The 17,032-nt window shown below is 45.5% G+C and overlaps 1 protein-coding gene across 2 annotated transcripts in view; it reads left to right on the top strand.

Annotated features, from left to right (window-relative positions):
• Positions 1-502: 502 nt before the first annotated feature.
• nr6a1a (nuclear receptor subfamily 6, group A, member 1a) overlaps positions 503-17,032 on the top strand; it is a gene marked incomplete at its 5' end in the record, with an annotated part of 67,038 nt that continues 50,508 nt past the window's right edge. For both annotated transcript variants that reach the window (XM_079749511.1, XM_079749510.1), the window contains one exon: positions 503-569. In XM_079749511.1, the coding sequence (XP_079605637.1) occupies positions 503-569 (67 nt within the window). The remainder of the gene's footprint in view (positions 570-17,032) is intronic.

Genomic DNA, 17,032 nt, shown 5'->3' with positions numbered 1-17,032 from the left:
ATATGCAATATATTAGCCTTCATTATTTTTTTTATGAAAATGTGACGCATTGTCTTATTATATGCTCTGAACGGCGATTGAGGTTTGCGTTTACGGCCTAAGCTATTAATTGACCTTGCTTTAGAAAAGTCAAAGTTAATTGTTAGTTAGTTAGTTGATTTCGTTTCTCGATCGGAGAAAATTCTACACACAATTGTGAGACTACAGATGGCTCTCCGAGGGCCCTATAGGAACCCCATAACCCACAATGCAGTCGTACCCTATCGCGCGTCGTTGCGTAATCAGACCTGTGCGTGTATGTGTTGTGGCCGTGGGGTGTGTGAAGAGAGAGATATTCCCCGCTGACTGACACCAGCATGGCTCCGCGATCCGCTCACTGAGCACCGCGGACGGACTCATCACGCAGCTTTCCGCAATCATCCAGCCATTTGAATATCAAAGTTGCAAGCGTCCAACAGAGGAGCCACCAGCACACAGAAGACGCCACAGCTCATGAAGGAGGATGGAGGTGGAGAAGAGGGCGAACGGGTACGAGTACCCCGACAGAAACAATGCGAAGTCCGTGAACGGTAGGTGAAGATCCGTCCATCTGCAGTGAGGTTTACTTCAAACACAAACACAACACAACGCTACTTGATGTCTTTATTCAGACCACATGGCAAACTTTTAACTCGAGCTGGTTCATCGCTGCTTGAATTCATCTTTATTTGGGCTCCTTATTATTATGCTTTATAGAAGACATGTATTTATTTATTGGAATTGACATGGGCCTGTTGCAATTTACACACACACACAACTGGCTTGTTGCGTTCATGCCTCTCATCGCGTTAACTTTGGTGTAAAAAAACCCCGAAACAAATGACCCTTGTTACCCTAATTAACGCTTAATCTCATCTGGGCCCACAATTTATAACAACTTGATCTGAGCGCGGTTTGGTTTATGCAAAATGTTGTGGGATTTTCAACGCATCTAAGATCATGGTTGTTGCATACATTTAGTGGACGTTGTATGTGGTAAAGAGTATAGAGGATATATTGTGATGAGTGTGGGATTTTCTTTGCTGGGAACGGAGCAGGAATGTTTGGGCGAGGGGTGGCAGAGATCGTAAAAGCTGAACTTTTGAACTTGGCGAAGCTGTTGAGTGTAGTCACAAAATCCGGTGTTCCCAATTACGCCACAAAAACGGGGGAAGTCTCCACATTATAAAAGGGGTTTTAACATATCAAAGTTGGGTTTCTCGGTTGGATATAACCGCTTTAAACAGCAGGCCAGCAGCCACCATCATGTCACATAAATCATAAGGGTTTGTGTAAATCAAAGAAAACGAAACGATAGGTTAACGATTAACAATTTCTGATTGATTTACCTCTGTGGGATGATTTTATCAAATGATCCGACCTTTCCATAAACATCAACGCCTTATCTCTTAAAATATGTATTTTTGTTTTTAATCTTAAATTATGAAACGTTGCAGTTTCGGCCAAGCGACAACTCTGTGAGCGTGTTTTGAGATGTGGGGACATTTCCAGATTAATGTTCTTACACTTTGGATCTTGATCTAATCGAAATTAAGGACCAGAGCTTACATAAAGCCTAAACCGAATACACGAAGGCCGGGGTGACACCAGAGGCTGTTAAGTGATGCGTACCGTCGCGGGGAGAATGTCTTTTTTGTTTTGTCTTTAAATGTATTGTCAATATCGGCCCTTTTTATCCCCCGGGATTTTATCCTAAGCCCTATACCACTTAATTTAACTTAAAATACAACATGCATTTGAATGGCCTTTTCTTCTTCCCCAAAACAAATATACATAACAAGCAGCCTCTCTTTATCATGTAATCAAACATACCTGATGCAGATTAAAGTTATTTTATTGAAAGACAGTGGGAGGTGACATCAGTGTATGAATCCTTGCATTCTTTGCAGCAACAGAAAGTGTGTGTGTGTGTGTGTGTGTGTGTGTGTGTGTGTGTGTGTGTGTGTGTGTGTGTGTGTGTGTGTGTGTGTGTGTGTGTGTGTGTGTGAGAGAAGGGTCAAAGAGAGCCCTTCCCTCCTGACCAGGTTCCCAACAGCTGTTCCAGCACGGACAGTAAAGCTTATCTGCTGGACCTTAGCTTTCCACTCAAACTCGTCGGTGTTTAACAATGGCTCCATGCCTCTGTGCTATGCAACACTTTTCCACAGCTTATTGGTGATTGCTGCTTTTATCCCGTAAACGGATTTAAAGACTAAACTCAATTTACATTGATCTTTACGTTGACCCGTGGCAACAGAACTTTGGCTTTTCTACTGTGTGGTCAATGGGGCGCTTGTTTTAATGTAATTGAACTCTGTGAGGGGTGGGTGTGGTGGTGGATATTTTTGGGGAAACTAGCTCCGGGGCCTGATGCTGCTGCTGATGGGGTCCGGGAGACGATTGTTGGAGAAAGAAAGTGCTTTGTCAGGCCGGTGACGGTGATCCAGGGGAGGGGGTGGGTTGGGAAGTGGTCGGTGGTTGGCTGGGGAGAGGGTTTACAGGACTGTCCTTCCCTTCAGAGGTAGAGCCGGGGGTGGGGATGCCGAGGCCTGGGGTGGGTAGGCTGAGTGGTGGGTGGGAGGGCCAGGATGTGGACCCCCTGTGGTGAGGCTGAATGGGGGGTTGCGGTACAGTATAGGATTTGGGTGTGGGGCGGTGGAGGAGGAGGGAAGGGGGACGGGGGGGCACACAAACAGGCAGATGTGATCCATCATGTCTTCTTCACTTAACCCACCCCCCCCCCCACCCCTCCTTACAATCTCCTGCGTCAGCAAGACCCCCTCTCTCTATCTCTCTCTCTCTTTCACACTATCTGCATCTGTTTGTCTCTCATTCTTTATCTCTCTATCTTTGTTTGTCTCTGGCTCTCCTTTCTATCTCATTATCTATGCTTGTCTCTTCCTCTTTATCCCTCTGTTTCGTCTCTCTCTCCACTGATTAGGATATCAACATCAAAGATGGTACAGGTTAAAATGATACGCTGGATATTTGACTTTAAGCTATCTTATTAAACCAGCTTGTGTCTGCAATTTTCTTGATTTGATTAATAGTCTGTTCATGCTGGGTGGTGTAGTCTTGATGACATATTGAATCAAAAAACATGGGAAATTATGGACATCACTTTTTCCTATTTAATTTTGTAAATAAAATATTCATTTCATGAGGCAAAATGTTATTCTTATTTTTGTTTAAAATCAAACAGACCAACTGAGATGTAAAGAAATAGGTAGCCGTCAATGTCCTCCCCTATCAGTTTTATACTCGTTTTTTTATATAAACTAATAGGAAAAAAACATTAATATTGAATAAAACAAATATATATTTTTTGTATTCAATCTTTTAACAATCGGCCTGAAATATTAAATTATATTAAATGATATGAACTATATTCAACTATATTCATAAGAACTAGATCAAGAGGAGCTAGTTGGGTAGAACCCTCTTCCCCTTATCATCTGGCTCTCTCCTCTTTACTATATTGAGCTTTCTGTGTTCCCTTTTGGATAACCCCTCTTGTGTTATGGGTTCTTAAAAAGGAACCCCGAGTCGGTTAACTCGGACTACTAGCTGTATTGTGGAGATATGTCTGTTGTGGAGATATTGTGTCTGGACAGACCACAGTGCAGAGATGGACATGTGTGGACATGCCAGCTTGTGCCTCCACCAAGCCGTTACCTTCTGGAAAATGTACACATTAGGCTATTTAATCAATAAAAAGTATGAATTGAAGGCATTTTTATCTCTCGAAAAAATAAATGGCGTCAATGAAACTAGAATGCTTCAGATTCATTCATAGACTTGCCCTCTTCCACTGCTATTACAATGACATTCATTTAATTTGGTAATAATATTTTCCATTTACTTCATACCCCAACACATTTTTCTGATTTCAGTTAGGATTAGAAATAAAAGTTATTCGACAATTATGTTTATCAGAAATATTTTGGGGTAAATTATTTATATCCTATAATTTACCTCCTCCATTTTTTCTTTGTATTGAAGGGAATGAATACAAGTATTAACAATATAAATCTTGCAAATACATCCTTGCATTCTAAATTGTATTTGTTGGCAGTAGTAGATGGACCATAACACCAGTGTCCAGCCTTCTGACCCTGCAGAGAGAAGGAGGGATTTGCATGGTCCTTCATCTCTCTGACCTAAGGGTTGCTAGGCAACAGACATGCCAGTGGTCATATCTGCCTCTGTTGGAGGAGATGGCCGATCATTAGACCAGAGCCGATCCCAATACCATCACAATGTAACTGCAATTTTCTATATATAGGTGCCCAGATGTTTAGGATAGGAAACGTGTTGCGTAACCCTCTTATGACCACTCATTAGCTTTAGTCACTTACATTACCATCACCAGAAACACAGTATCCTAGCTACATGATATTTGCTACGATATCCTATCATGCTGCCATTAGGCATACATCAGAAGAACAACACACTGCACTGTGGGTATTGTATCCTAACCCTTAATTAAACCGGACATTACTCCCACAAATTTCCAAGTTGAGTTTGTTATATTTAACATTTATTTCCCCATGGGATCAATTAGTATACAAAATCAAATCACAATTTGAAATGAATCCCTAGGTCATGGAAACCGTGAGCCAGGACACATTAGTTGTGATCGTATGTTTTTTAGCAGTGACACAACAAATTTGTGTTACAGTTGGTTGTGTGTGAGTGTGATTGTGTTATTGGTTGTGTGTGTATGTGGAGTTTATTGTGTCTAACATTTTTCCTGTGTTTGGTGCTCAAATGCACATATTCTATTGATTCCAAAGGAAAATGTTACAGTTGCTCAGCTCAATATATGTATTGCATAAAAATATATATTTACATTATAACGTTTTTAAGTAACTGACACTTAGTAAAGTGTCTCAAGCATGTTGCATGCAAATTACACAGGTCATTTGGTTAGGATAAAAAGTGGCTGAGTTCAACGTGACTTAGGTTGAATAAGAATCAACAATGCAGAGTTCAGTGTCACTCACTGACTTCCGGTAGTGAGAGGAAACAAAGAGTTGGAGCACCACAGGAATAAAGAAATTCCTGTGGAACATCCATGCAGCCGAGAGTCTGTGGCTGAACGTACGCTTCTAATCGGACTGCGCTCTCTGGAGCAGGTGGGAGTCCTTCTCAAGGATAGAGAGGAGCTTGGACAGCATCTTCCTCTCTGGGGCTGGCCACTAGGGCTTCCAGTTCTCCCCCCAGAACAAGAACCAGCCTTCCTCATTAGTCTGTTGGGGTTCTTCTCCTGCTGCCTCCTCGATCACACCACCACAGCATTATAGAAAGGAGCGCTGGTCACCACAGCCTCAGAGTGTGTATTGGATTTTACGTGTTGCTGGGACGTGTGTGTGTGTGTGTGTGTGTGTGTGTGTGTGTGTGTGTGTGTGTGTGTGTGTGTGTGTGTGTGTGTGTGTGTGCGTGTGCGCACGCACGCTTGGAGCTACCCATGAGATGCTGCTCCAGCTACAGCATCTCTGTCCTGACCTCTGCATGACCCAGGAAGGTATTTACAACCTTCACTTGATCCCCAGCAGCCTTTCACAGCCCAGCGCTCAACCTCTGGCCACAGCCAATCAGCAGCTGGCATTTAGGGTGCGCTTGTGTGTGTGTGTGAGAGACTCGGTCGTAAACATCCATTTTCTGCCTTTACATTTGTGTGTGTGCCTGTGTGTGACGTGTGTGTGTGTGTGTGTGTTAGAAAGTGAGAGAGGGAGAGTGTGTGTGTGTGTGAGACATTTGGCCAAGTGGGTGTGTTAGTACAGTACTATTGTCAGTACTCTGTGGTATGCCACACGTCAGTAGCCAGCCGTCATAAACGTTTTCAATTTGAGTTTGAATTTGGCTGCAGGATGACTTTATGGGCAGCTGTAAAACTCTGAACTTGGTATGTCCAGTAAAAATCTCTCTGTCTGTCCCTTTCTTTGTCTCTGTGTGTGTGTCTTTGTGTGTCTGTGTCTCTCTTTCTGACTGTCTCTGTCTCTGCCTGTCTCTGTCTCTTGTCTCTCGGCGTGTGTGTGTGTCTATCTGTTGCTTTTTACTTTATAGCGATCATTCTTTCAGAACAAACCAAAGCACATTATTTTACGCTGGTCCTTCACACATATCATCACCATCAGAGATGGTTTTCTCATTTTTATATGAGAGAAAGCTTGAGGCCATACTTGTGTCGTGAAGCCAATTTGGTCCTATGTGGAAGTCTGGTAGTATGAGGGTGAGTTTGGCCCAGCAGCTGAGCCCGTAGTGTCAATCCACCGCAGGCTCCTTCACAGTCAACTGCCAAGCCCCTCCTCCTCCTCCCCCGCCCACTTGACGGCTAACTGCTAAACTATGTGGGCGGAGCCTAATCCTTCCTATGACTACTCATTACCTTAATGTACACCGCACACTGAGGTGTGTGTGTGTGTGTGTGTGTGCGTGCGTGTGTGTGTGCCGGAGGTCAGGCTGTGGTCACGGCCTTTCTTGTTGTCTTATTTTGAGGAGTTGGGTGGGGGAGTGTAGGCGGGGGTCCTCCGTCACCACAGGTTGACGGACTCAAAGGCCTCGTTTCCTTTCATCCGGTCGGGGGTCAGTGTTTTACAGCCCGGCTGAGTGGGCCAGCGCACCGCCCCGGTCCACCAGCATCTGATAATAATCACACGCCCACACACACGCCCGGGCGCACAGACATCATTTCATGCAACATGCACAGAAAGGCCACTTTAAAATTATAATTTTTTTAAAAGCAAGAGAATGATCAGTAGTGGCTGTTAATGTCTGCTCCTGCTCCTCTTGGTGAATACTGTATTTTCTTCTCAGTTTAGAAAGTTTTAGTCCGGTAGGGTCTTCCTTCGGGGGCCTCCTGACAAGCAAAGAGAGGCTGTCGGAGAGAGGGAAGATAGGTGAGGGAGGAGTGATTGTGCATGCGAAGAGCTGTGTGCAGCTGAAATGGCAATTTTGGAACATGCGTTTTACTCTGTATTAGTACGCAGTGCACAAAACTGGAGCTCAGGAATGCCTTTTGGATCGATCGAGCCAGCCATAAATAGTGTGCATTCTCAAAATTGGTCCCTAGAAATCAACACCAGTGGTCGGCTCGAGGATGTGTCCTCCGTTGCCAGGAGGAGTGAGAATAAGGGCTTGGTAGCCAGGAGGAGAGAGTGTAGGAGCTAGTGGGTAGCCAGGAGGAGAGAGTGCAGGGGCTAGTGGGTAGCCAGGAGGAGAGAGTGCAGGGGCTAGTGGGTAGCCAGGAGGAGAGAGTGCAGGGGCTAGTGGGTAGCCAGGAGGAGAGAGTGTAGGAGCTAGTGGGTAGCCAGGAGGAGAGAGTGCAGGGGCTAGTGGGTAGCCAGGAGGAGAGAGTGCAGGGGCTAGTGGGTAGCCAGGAGGAGAGAGTGCAGGGGCTAGTGGGTAGCCAGGAGGAGAGTGTTGGAGCTAGTGGGTAGCCAGGAGGAGAGAGTGCAGGGCTGGTTGATTGCCCCAAGAGAGTGTGGGGCTGTTGAAGGAGGGGTTCTGTTGTTGCTGAACTTGACGCTGCCTGACGGGCGCATGCTTCTGCCGGGATGCGGGGGGGGAAGACATTGTGGTTGTGCCGTGTTACACCACAGGGTCGGGGGTCAGGGGTCGTTCTGGGGGTCAGAGGGATGATTGTGGAGCAGCCTGTGGAGTGAACACTTGAGTTCCTACATAATCTGTCGGGGGGGCGAGCTGGAGGATATGGCTAGTTGGGATCCATGTCACCCCCAGACAGGAGGGGCTAGGGGAAGGAGTGGAGGAGTTCTCAGGGAGCGTGGTATTGGGTATCATTTGAAATTTCATCGTTCTGATTTTACTTGGACGGTCTCGTTTAGTGGTGAGGATGGTTGGTTGGATGTTCAGTCGACCTGGCAGCTCACCTGCTGTTGGGCGAGCTACCAGCAGCAGGCAGCTCGCCCCCACCTGCTGCTGAAGGATGTGTCTTGACCTCAAACATTGCTGCTAAGTTATTTGTCATTTGTCATTAGGAGATATTCAGGAAAATCAAACGTGGCCTATTGCTGAAATCGCGACGAAGTGTGGTCGATTTGGGAAATGGACGAGTCTTACTCATGCTTCAATACAACCATCTCCATACCTTTGTCCATGATAATACTTTGGAATTTTTATGGGATGTTTGGAAATTAAGCCACCATCCACAATGTGTGTTTAAGCCATGTTTGTTTGAGTCACTCTTTTAATGACGAGATGGCGATTGCAATTTGCTTGAGTTCTGGTTTTGAGAATCAGGACTGGGTTGTTGGTGTCCAAAACTGTGGGAATGGAATTGTTCACTGTGTGGGGAACTGTGTGGGCAAAATAATTTCCTTCGCTTAAAAACAAGTTAAATATATCTCTATCTATCCTGGTTGTGTGGTCCCTCACGTTTTCTACTATAAAAAATCGTCCTGTGTTTACTGAGCATGGTAAAACTTATGCTGCACTTTTCAGCCACCATCTTTGTGAACACGGGCGCGCCACCTGGTGGTAGAGATCGATATACTAGCATGATTCGGTGCATAGATCTGCAGGAACCACTTAGAGATAACCTCCATTTCAAGTTTAAAGATGGTTGGTCATGTGTGACAGTGTACAACATAGAGACATTTTTAATGGTCATGATATGCATGACATTCAGGCTTCCTCAACTGTGCATTTCAGGTGAGGAATAAAAAAATGTGTTCAACTGTTAGTCACTGCAAGAGCCCTGGCAGTGCTTCCTTCAGGTCCTCAAAGAACCACTCCAAACAGCAGAGCACCACAACATATCGCTAGCCAGCTAAACATGACCTGCACCAGGTGGTCTTCACCATAGACCCCCCCCCCATCTGTTCCAAGTGTGCCTCTCCAAGACCCCCCCCACACACACCACTCCACTCCTCCGTCGAGGGGGATCAAGTGTTGCCCCAGGACACACACACACACACACACACACAGCTTCCAACGTAGCAGGGACAATGGTGTATCTGTTTGTTCAACGTTTCCTCCCATCCATCTCTTTGGCGTCACTGGGCTGGGGGGGGGGGGGGGGGGGGGGGGGGGGGGGGGCGGGTCTGATCGATTGGTGAGATTTGACATGGCTCACATCCCACCAGTACTGTATTATCTAACTGTAGATGGGGGGGAGGGGCGCATGTTGTTGTTGTTGTTGTTGAATCACGTCGTCAGCACGTCCGTCATGGAGATTTGGTTGCTGACCCATCACTCACCTGCTCGGTCATGAACCCCTTCCTTTTTCTGTCCTGTTCTTCCCCTCCTCCCCCACCTTCCCCATACTCTTCTTTACCCCTGCTGCACCACCACCATACACCACCTCTCCACCATCCCCCAACCTCTTCCCAAATTTGGGACAGGGTTTTATGGATGGGTCAGCGAGAGGGGGAGAGAGAGGCATGAAGGAAGAGAAGGATGCATGGATGGATAGAAAAGCGAATGGAGAGGAGGAACAGGGAGGGGGGAAGATGGATGAGGGGTTGGCCGAGTGGCGGGAAGGAAGATGGTGGCCAGCCGCCAGCGCTACTCGGGTGGCGGGGAGACGTGCCCCTCGGCTGGCCAAGCGGAACCCTGGCCATCTGGGGTGTAAGGGCCTGGACCCCCTCGTACTTGGGGGCTTGGGGTCCGGGCTGGTTCTGGTGGGGAGCAGTTGGGAGTGACACACGAGGCGATGTTAATGGCCTTGGGGACGAGGCGGGGGGGGGGGGGGCTTCTCTGGTTTGGTGGGGGGTGCGTATCATTCACATGCTGTACTTTGAAAGAGAACGGGGTATGTTGCATGCACATTAATCACCCGCTGCACGGTGGGTCCGTGGCGCTAACCGCCCCTCCGCTCTCAATGGAGAACATGATCTCCACACCTCGCTCTCTATGGAGCATCGCTGGCCTCTGTCTCATCACACGCCCCCTTACAAGCACCCACCAATCGCTAACCTATAGGAAAGCCAGTACGCGTACTGGCTTTAGTATAGATGTATAGATGTGTACATCTATACAACGTGTATAAGCGCTGTCGGGATTTCAACGCGACATTGAGAAGAGTTTGTGCGCCGTAGTTTACCACTCTTACGTTTGGGTTCTCTCTGTTTACATGCCGTAAATAGAAGCAAGCCTGTTTGAATCCTGCTTAGTAAACCAAATTATTTTGCTTTTCCTTTAGTATTATGTGCAGATTTCTGCATTGTGTAAAGAGTCGGGAAGTCCTGTATGGAATCTAGTTGAATCGGTGTGTGTGCATGGGTAAACCCGGAAACAAGCATCATAACCTCTAGTAAGTTACCCGTCTTTAGCCTTTCAGATGCCGGACAGTATGTTCATTTATTCAGCGCCCGTGTATGAACAGGGGAACTGGGAATAATTGAATGCGCTGCGATAATGGTCATGTTGGCCATGGCTGGCGTTGCACGCCTGCCTCCATAACGTGTCCCAGACACCCCAGCGGCGCTGACACAAGCAGCCGCATCAGGCGTGGTCTGGGTGGTGTGTTGATGATGAGGCGATTGTGTCGGAGGGGGCTGAGGATTTAAAGGTCATAGGTTAAAGATGCACACAAAGACCCAGAGCGGAGGAGGAGTGTGCCCTGGGGTGGGAGTGCTCACTAGGCTGCAGGGACAGCAGCAGAGACCACACACTGAAGCAAAGAGGGAGAGAGAGAGATCCTTTCTCCTCCTCCTCTCTGCTCCTTGGGTCTATTGTCCGCTAACACCTCCTGGGTCTCCTGCACCTTCTCCTGTTACTCCTGGTCGTGTTTGGGAGGGGTCTGAAAAAAGGTTTAATGGGATATAAAAGAAGAGATATGTACAGTGGAGGTAAGTGTGGATATATATATACCAAACCTTCTCCTACGTAACCATATTAAAAGAATAAATGTGGTTCTTCACTTTGATCACAAGGCTTCCATAGTGTTTGTGTGTCAGGCTGATGCGTCTTCTGATTGGGGAAGTGTCATAAATTATTGTTGATAAGGCATTCAGCCTGTAATTAGTGGCCACCTTGACATGAAATTAAGATATCCACCTTGTTCTCATGGAGGTAAGTATTTTGATCAGATGAGGCCTAAAAGGTTTCACATTATCATGTTTTTTCTATTAGACAAGAGCTGAAAGATATCAGTGTTTGTTTATCTGAGTGATTTATTTATGAAATGTACAGTGTCTTCAATCTGTTGATTCGATTCCTGTCGTAAGGCAAGTGTTCGCTGTGTGATTAAGATGAAATGGAAATTATAGTAACAAAATGACTTCAAATGTATTTGTATGTCATTTATATGTTTATGTATAACATATAAAGATGTCTTATCTTAAAGGTCTTGCTGAAAGCAGTTATTGGAGATATATTTATTTAATATAATATTATATTTTTTGGGGGGTATAAAAGCAGCAATACGTTGTTAATACTAGCGATTTGGAAGTGGTAAAGGCAGATATATTTAATATGGTGAGAAGTGGGTTTGTGTTAATACTAGGGACTGGAAGGATCTTGGTTAATGTAGTAATCGGAAAGTGATCATTGGACCTCTGCCTAAATGCCGCTCCATAAGGCGTGTGCGTGCTTCAGTGCACGTGGACCATGCACTACCCTGAGCTCCTTGGGGCACACGTGCTGTCCTGTGGGGCATGTTGGTCCGTGAATGGGGCACGTGCCTTTGAACACTTTGTGCGTGTGTGTGTGTGTCTGTGTGTATGCTCTAGGGAGAACATATGCCACTGTTGACCGGGGGGTTCGGGGGAGGGCTGGGTTGGCGTGTGTCGGGTCAGGGGGTGTCCAGCTGTTGATAGCAGGGTGGTACACTGGGTTGGGGGGGGCTAGCGAGCGGTCTTCAGATCTGTGTGGATGTCTGTATGATGGAGCTTATTGTGTGTGTGTGTGTGTGTGTGTAAAATAGGCTGTGTGTGTGTGTGAGAGAGATTCGAAAGGGGGCAGTGTGTTTGTGTGAGTCTGTTAGGGGTAGTGTGGGTCTGTAAGGGGCTGTGTGTGTGTGTGTGTGTGGGGTGGTGGGTGATGTGCAGATGGCGTGTCCTAGTGGAGCTGGAGAAGCTGGCGTTTGGCTTCCATACACCAGGCACACGCCGGAGACAAAGGGGAGGGTATACTGTGCTATGGCGGGGGCGGTCAACTCATGGGGGGGGGGGTAATTCTATTGATCAAAAGAAGCTCATACATCAACTATTGGTCATGCATCAAGTATTGGTCGTTCATCCTCAAAGAGTCTTAAAGAATGAGGCCTTTTGTAAAGAATTATTCCGTTCTAACGAGATGGAATCTATTTCTAGATACTTTCTTTTCTTCTTCTAATTAGTTCTCCCTTTTGAGAAATTCACCCAGAAGAACTGATCTTAATTATTCAAATGTTCACATAATTATCATCTCGTGTTATAGATATATCTTTCATTATCCGAATACAATTAACAATTACAGTTAACATTTTATTTACTATTCTGGAATTAAATCTGTGCCATCAGATTTTGAAAATAAAAAGCAATTGAATTCTAAGCACTGAATATTTATGCATTGAGAAACGTATCTTGATTTTTTTGCCTCTGAATACAACTCTTTAAAATTTTAAACAAATAATTTTCACCTTTTTATTTTTTTAATGTTAAAAAATTTAACTTAAATATTTTCAACGTCCCCAAATTCAGCATCCCAAAGTCACCTGCAAAATTCAACGTATGAAATTCAGTGTTAACAGCCGGGGACCCAAGGAAGAGCAATCCATGCTAGATCGCAGTCAAGCAAGGAGAGCGGGAATAAGAGCGTCACTCGCTTGTTCTTTCTTACAAACGTTAGGTCTAAACAGCATTTTACACAGTAGCCTATAATAGGAAATGCTCAAAGGTAAATCAACGTCATTAAACACTTACTGTAGCTTTTTATGGGAAGAGAAGCAACGGTGGTGGACCTTACTAAACACCCTATCCATTCAGTGTTTCCCCCACGTTCACACAGCAGCGCCGCTGCTGAATTTTCTCCGCCGCTGCTATAAAAATCCTTCTCCTAATTTTTTTTTTTTTTTTTTTTTACGTAGCTCCTTTTAGAAAATGTACAGCGCGTAACGTCAATTGCGCGGCACATCGTCACGTAACCAACGTCAAAGAAGAAAAATACACAGCGAGTGTGGCAGTTGTTGGCAGTATGCTACCCTACACGGTTGCAAAGTTACATTGATTCTAGCAGTAGCGAGTGAAGCGGAAGATCGAAGAAAGAAGGAAAGAGTGAGCCAGACAGAGAGAGAGAGAGACAGACAGAGAGAGAGAGAGAAAGTAAGTTGCTAAAATGTGTCGCTACATGACCACCAGTGTTAAAAACCCTCTGAGCCCAATCATTTTATTGTATCTATAAACCGCAACCTCCGTGCCGTTTTTCCTCTAGTATTGTGTGTGTGTGTGTAGGCCTATGTGTGTGTGTGCGTGTTGTCGCTCTTTTTGGGATAGCAACCATGTTTAGTGTTTAAGCATTAGGCAAAAATCTGTAAATATATTGTGCAAATTATATTTGCGTTGTGGCATTTTTTGTTTAAATATTACTATACAAAATATAAAAATCTGTAAATGAAGACACAAAAGGCAAAGTTACAACACCAATAATCCCATCTACAGTAATACACAGGACTGTTTGAATAGGATTTAAGTGCATATTCTCCTCTCAAAGTGCACCAGATTCATGAATTCCAATGTAAAGGGTACAAAAACATTTCGGCCGGGGGGGCATGCCCCCCGACCCCCCTAGAGGGTTCGGGGACCACACCACCACTGCTGAAAAAATCCTGCGGGAAACACTGCCATTGTATTGGTCGGTAAAATGCTAATAAAATAAAATGTATTTATTAAGCACATTTAATATCAAGGTGGGGGGGGGGGAATCATATATTTTATTCATACTTTTGTTATAATGCACACCGTGTTTTTTTTTTTTTTACTGCATTATGAAATAAACAATGAACTAATGCCTGTATGTGAACTGTGTGTGAGATTGCACTGACCTGGCTGGATTTACATGCAGCGTAAGGGTAATTGTAGTGCAGGGGTGTCAAATTCAAACTTACTGAGGGCCATGTTGAGGGCTGTGAATAAAATCAGGGGCCAGACAGTTTTTCCATGTGTGTGGGTAATTCTTATCAGCATAACTGATTAATAAAGCAAAACAGTATTTATCAAGTGCTGAACAATGTTTTTGTATTGATAACTGCACAATTAAACAAACCAGATTTGCATCACAGTACTTTTGTCTTTAACAAAACAACAAGAAATATCTTTTTTACCAGCAAAACTGATTAAAAAAGCAAAATAGTCAATGCAACAAGTCGTATCTCAAATTGTATGGCTTACTTTGGAAACTTGAAAGGACAACAATAGGGCCTATAATGCCAAACCTAAGCAAAATAGGCACTGTGCTTGCTATTTAGTTAAACTCTTACCAGACACTCTGCACCTTTTCTTAGAAATGATCTCGTCTATTCTAAGCTTAATGTCATTTGCTATGGCCACTTTCAATATCGAGACCAGATGCTGGTCTATGGGGCGGGATCTGTGGGATGTCTTGTTCAGTTTAATTACGGAGAACATCTGTTCGCACGAGTAGGTGCTTCCAAACAGACATGATGCGTGCAGCCTGAAGGCGACCTGTGGCATTGATTCAGGGAGTAGAGGTGCAAACTCAGCAGCCCCAACTGACTGGTACTGGGTCTTCGGAGCACCGTTACATTGCAATTCAATGAGTTCCAACTGCAAGTGCTCAGGTGCAGTGTCAGCATCAATTGCAAATGGATTTGCGAACAGATCAAGGTTGAATTTCTGTGATTCAAAATCAGCAAATCTCCTGCTGAATTCCACTTTGAGTGTGTTCAGTTTGTCAGCATACACTTTGGTCGGGAATGGGATGGTGACTGTGTCACTGACTAACTGGAAAGTAGGAAAGTGAGCCAAGTTGCCTTGGCGCATCTGGCCCTCCCATAGACCCAGTTTCATTTGAAACGCCTTTACTGAGTCTCGCATTTCAGTGATCAGCTGCTTTCGACCCTGGAGTTTTACATTCAGGGCATTGAGGTGCTCCGTTACGTCACACATAAACGCCAAGTCGCTCAGCCACTTTTCATCCTCAAGCTCGGGGATGACCTTTTGTTTGCTTTCCATGAAACGAGCGATCTCAACGCGGGGATCATAAAATCTTCGCAACACTTTCCCCCTACTCAACCAGCGCACCTCCGTGTGGTATGGCACATCCTCGTACAGTTTTCCTCCTCTAAAAGTGCCCTTAAATGCCGGTGGTTCAAGCCCCGTGAACAAATAAAGTTCACCGTTTTGGTTACAACTGTCATTACATGTCCCATGCCCAACACCTTTCCACAGGGGCCATCCTGGTGGATGATGCAGTGGTAGGCTGTCAAGTTTCCTCCCGTGTGCCCCATCTTCTCTCGAACCAAACCACAGACCTCCCCGCACATCGCAGGTGCACCATCCGTTGTCAGCCCAACATGTTTATTCCACTGCAATTCTGATTGGTTGATGCACCGTTCCACTTGTATGAAAATGTCCTGTCCAGTAGTTGTCCCGTGAATCCATTTTAAATCCAAAAGTTCCTCAGTGACGGAAACTGAGCATCTACCCCCCGGATGAATATGGAAAGCTGGGCAGTGTCCTGTCTGTACTCTCATCTGCAGCCAACGAATACGAAACAAATTCCTTAGCTTTAGTTTTTAGCCGGATCTGTAAGTCGGAGGCCAGCTCATCCACCCGACTAGCCACGGTATTTTGGGAGAGGCTGATATCTGCAGATGCCTGCTTCTTGTCGGGGCATACAACATCGCATACCTTTTCAATGCAATTTTTAATAAACTCTCCCTCTGTGAACGGCTTGCATGCTCTTGTTATTTCCTCCGCTATTATAAAGCTTGCCTTCACAGCTCCGTCAGACTGACTGTTGATGCGAGTAAACATGTTTTGCTGTTGTTGAAGGTTGCATTTTAATTCTTTGACTTTTTGCAGCCGCTGTTCCATGTCCATGTTTCCATAATGCTCATACTTCGTTTCGAAATGCCTCCGAAGGTTATACTCTTTGAAAACTGCCAATGCCTCTTGACATACGGACACATTGGCCGTATGTCACATTTTTTTAATTCACAAAATAAATATTCTGTTTCCCATCTTTCTTGAAATTGTCGATTTTCATTGTCAACTTTTCTTTTTTGGGCCATTGATAATGCTAGCTAGCTACCTTTGGAAAGGCAAATAGCATTTACGTTGTTTGTATTGTCTCTGCGTGAGAGTGTGAGAGTGGAGCGCGGGAGTGGAGCATGGCAGCGGAGCGCTGCAGCGCCTCCTGTGTTTCAATGTTGTATTGTCATGGACGTAAATGTAAACATCAGCGCACGGGCCACATTAGATTGATTGTCAGAATTTATTGGCGGGCCTGATTAAAAGTCGCGGAGGGCCATGTCTTGCCCGCGGGCCTTGATATTGACATGTGTTGTAGTGGGTTAAGGAGCCCAATTTATTAGTGCACCAATCTGGGGCGATCCGAGGTCCCTTTGCCTACGTTTTGTGTGATACTGGGGCGATCGGAAGCCCACTGTGGAACGAGAGCGCAGAGCCGACAGTATTGGGCAACTGAAGCGGCAGCAGATTAAAGTTCCAGTGGAAGCTCGTCGTGCCTCGGGAAGAAGCCCCCGACAGCAACCCGCTTTTACCTTTTCATCCTCATGTCTGTATCATGTCACTCGGTACAGAATACTGTTGGCTCTGCGCGCTCTTGTTATGCCACCACAGAGGCATATCAATCGTTTTACTCCAGCCACTTAACGTGCGCCCGGTGTCACAAAACGAATACCCCCAATCTGAGTGATCGATGACGAGACAAACGTCTACGCTTCAATCTCGTGCATGTTGCAGAAAATGTGCAACAGCGCCCCCTGGGGTCACAGTTTTCGGTGGGATGCAGAATTCTGTGTAACACCCGCTCGCTCTCCTTGCTTGACCGCTATCTAGCATCTAGGATCGATTGCTCTTCCTTG

This window comes from Pollachius pollachius (genome assembly GCF_949987615.1).
Source record: "Pollachius pollachius genome assembly, chromosome: 1".
In the NCBI taxonomy this organism is placed as follows: Eukaryota; Metazoa; Chordata; class Actinopteri; order Gadiformes; family Gadidae; genus Pollachius; species Pollachius pollachius.
This window is presented reverse-complemented; position numbering and strand designations above follow the sequence as displayed.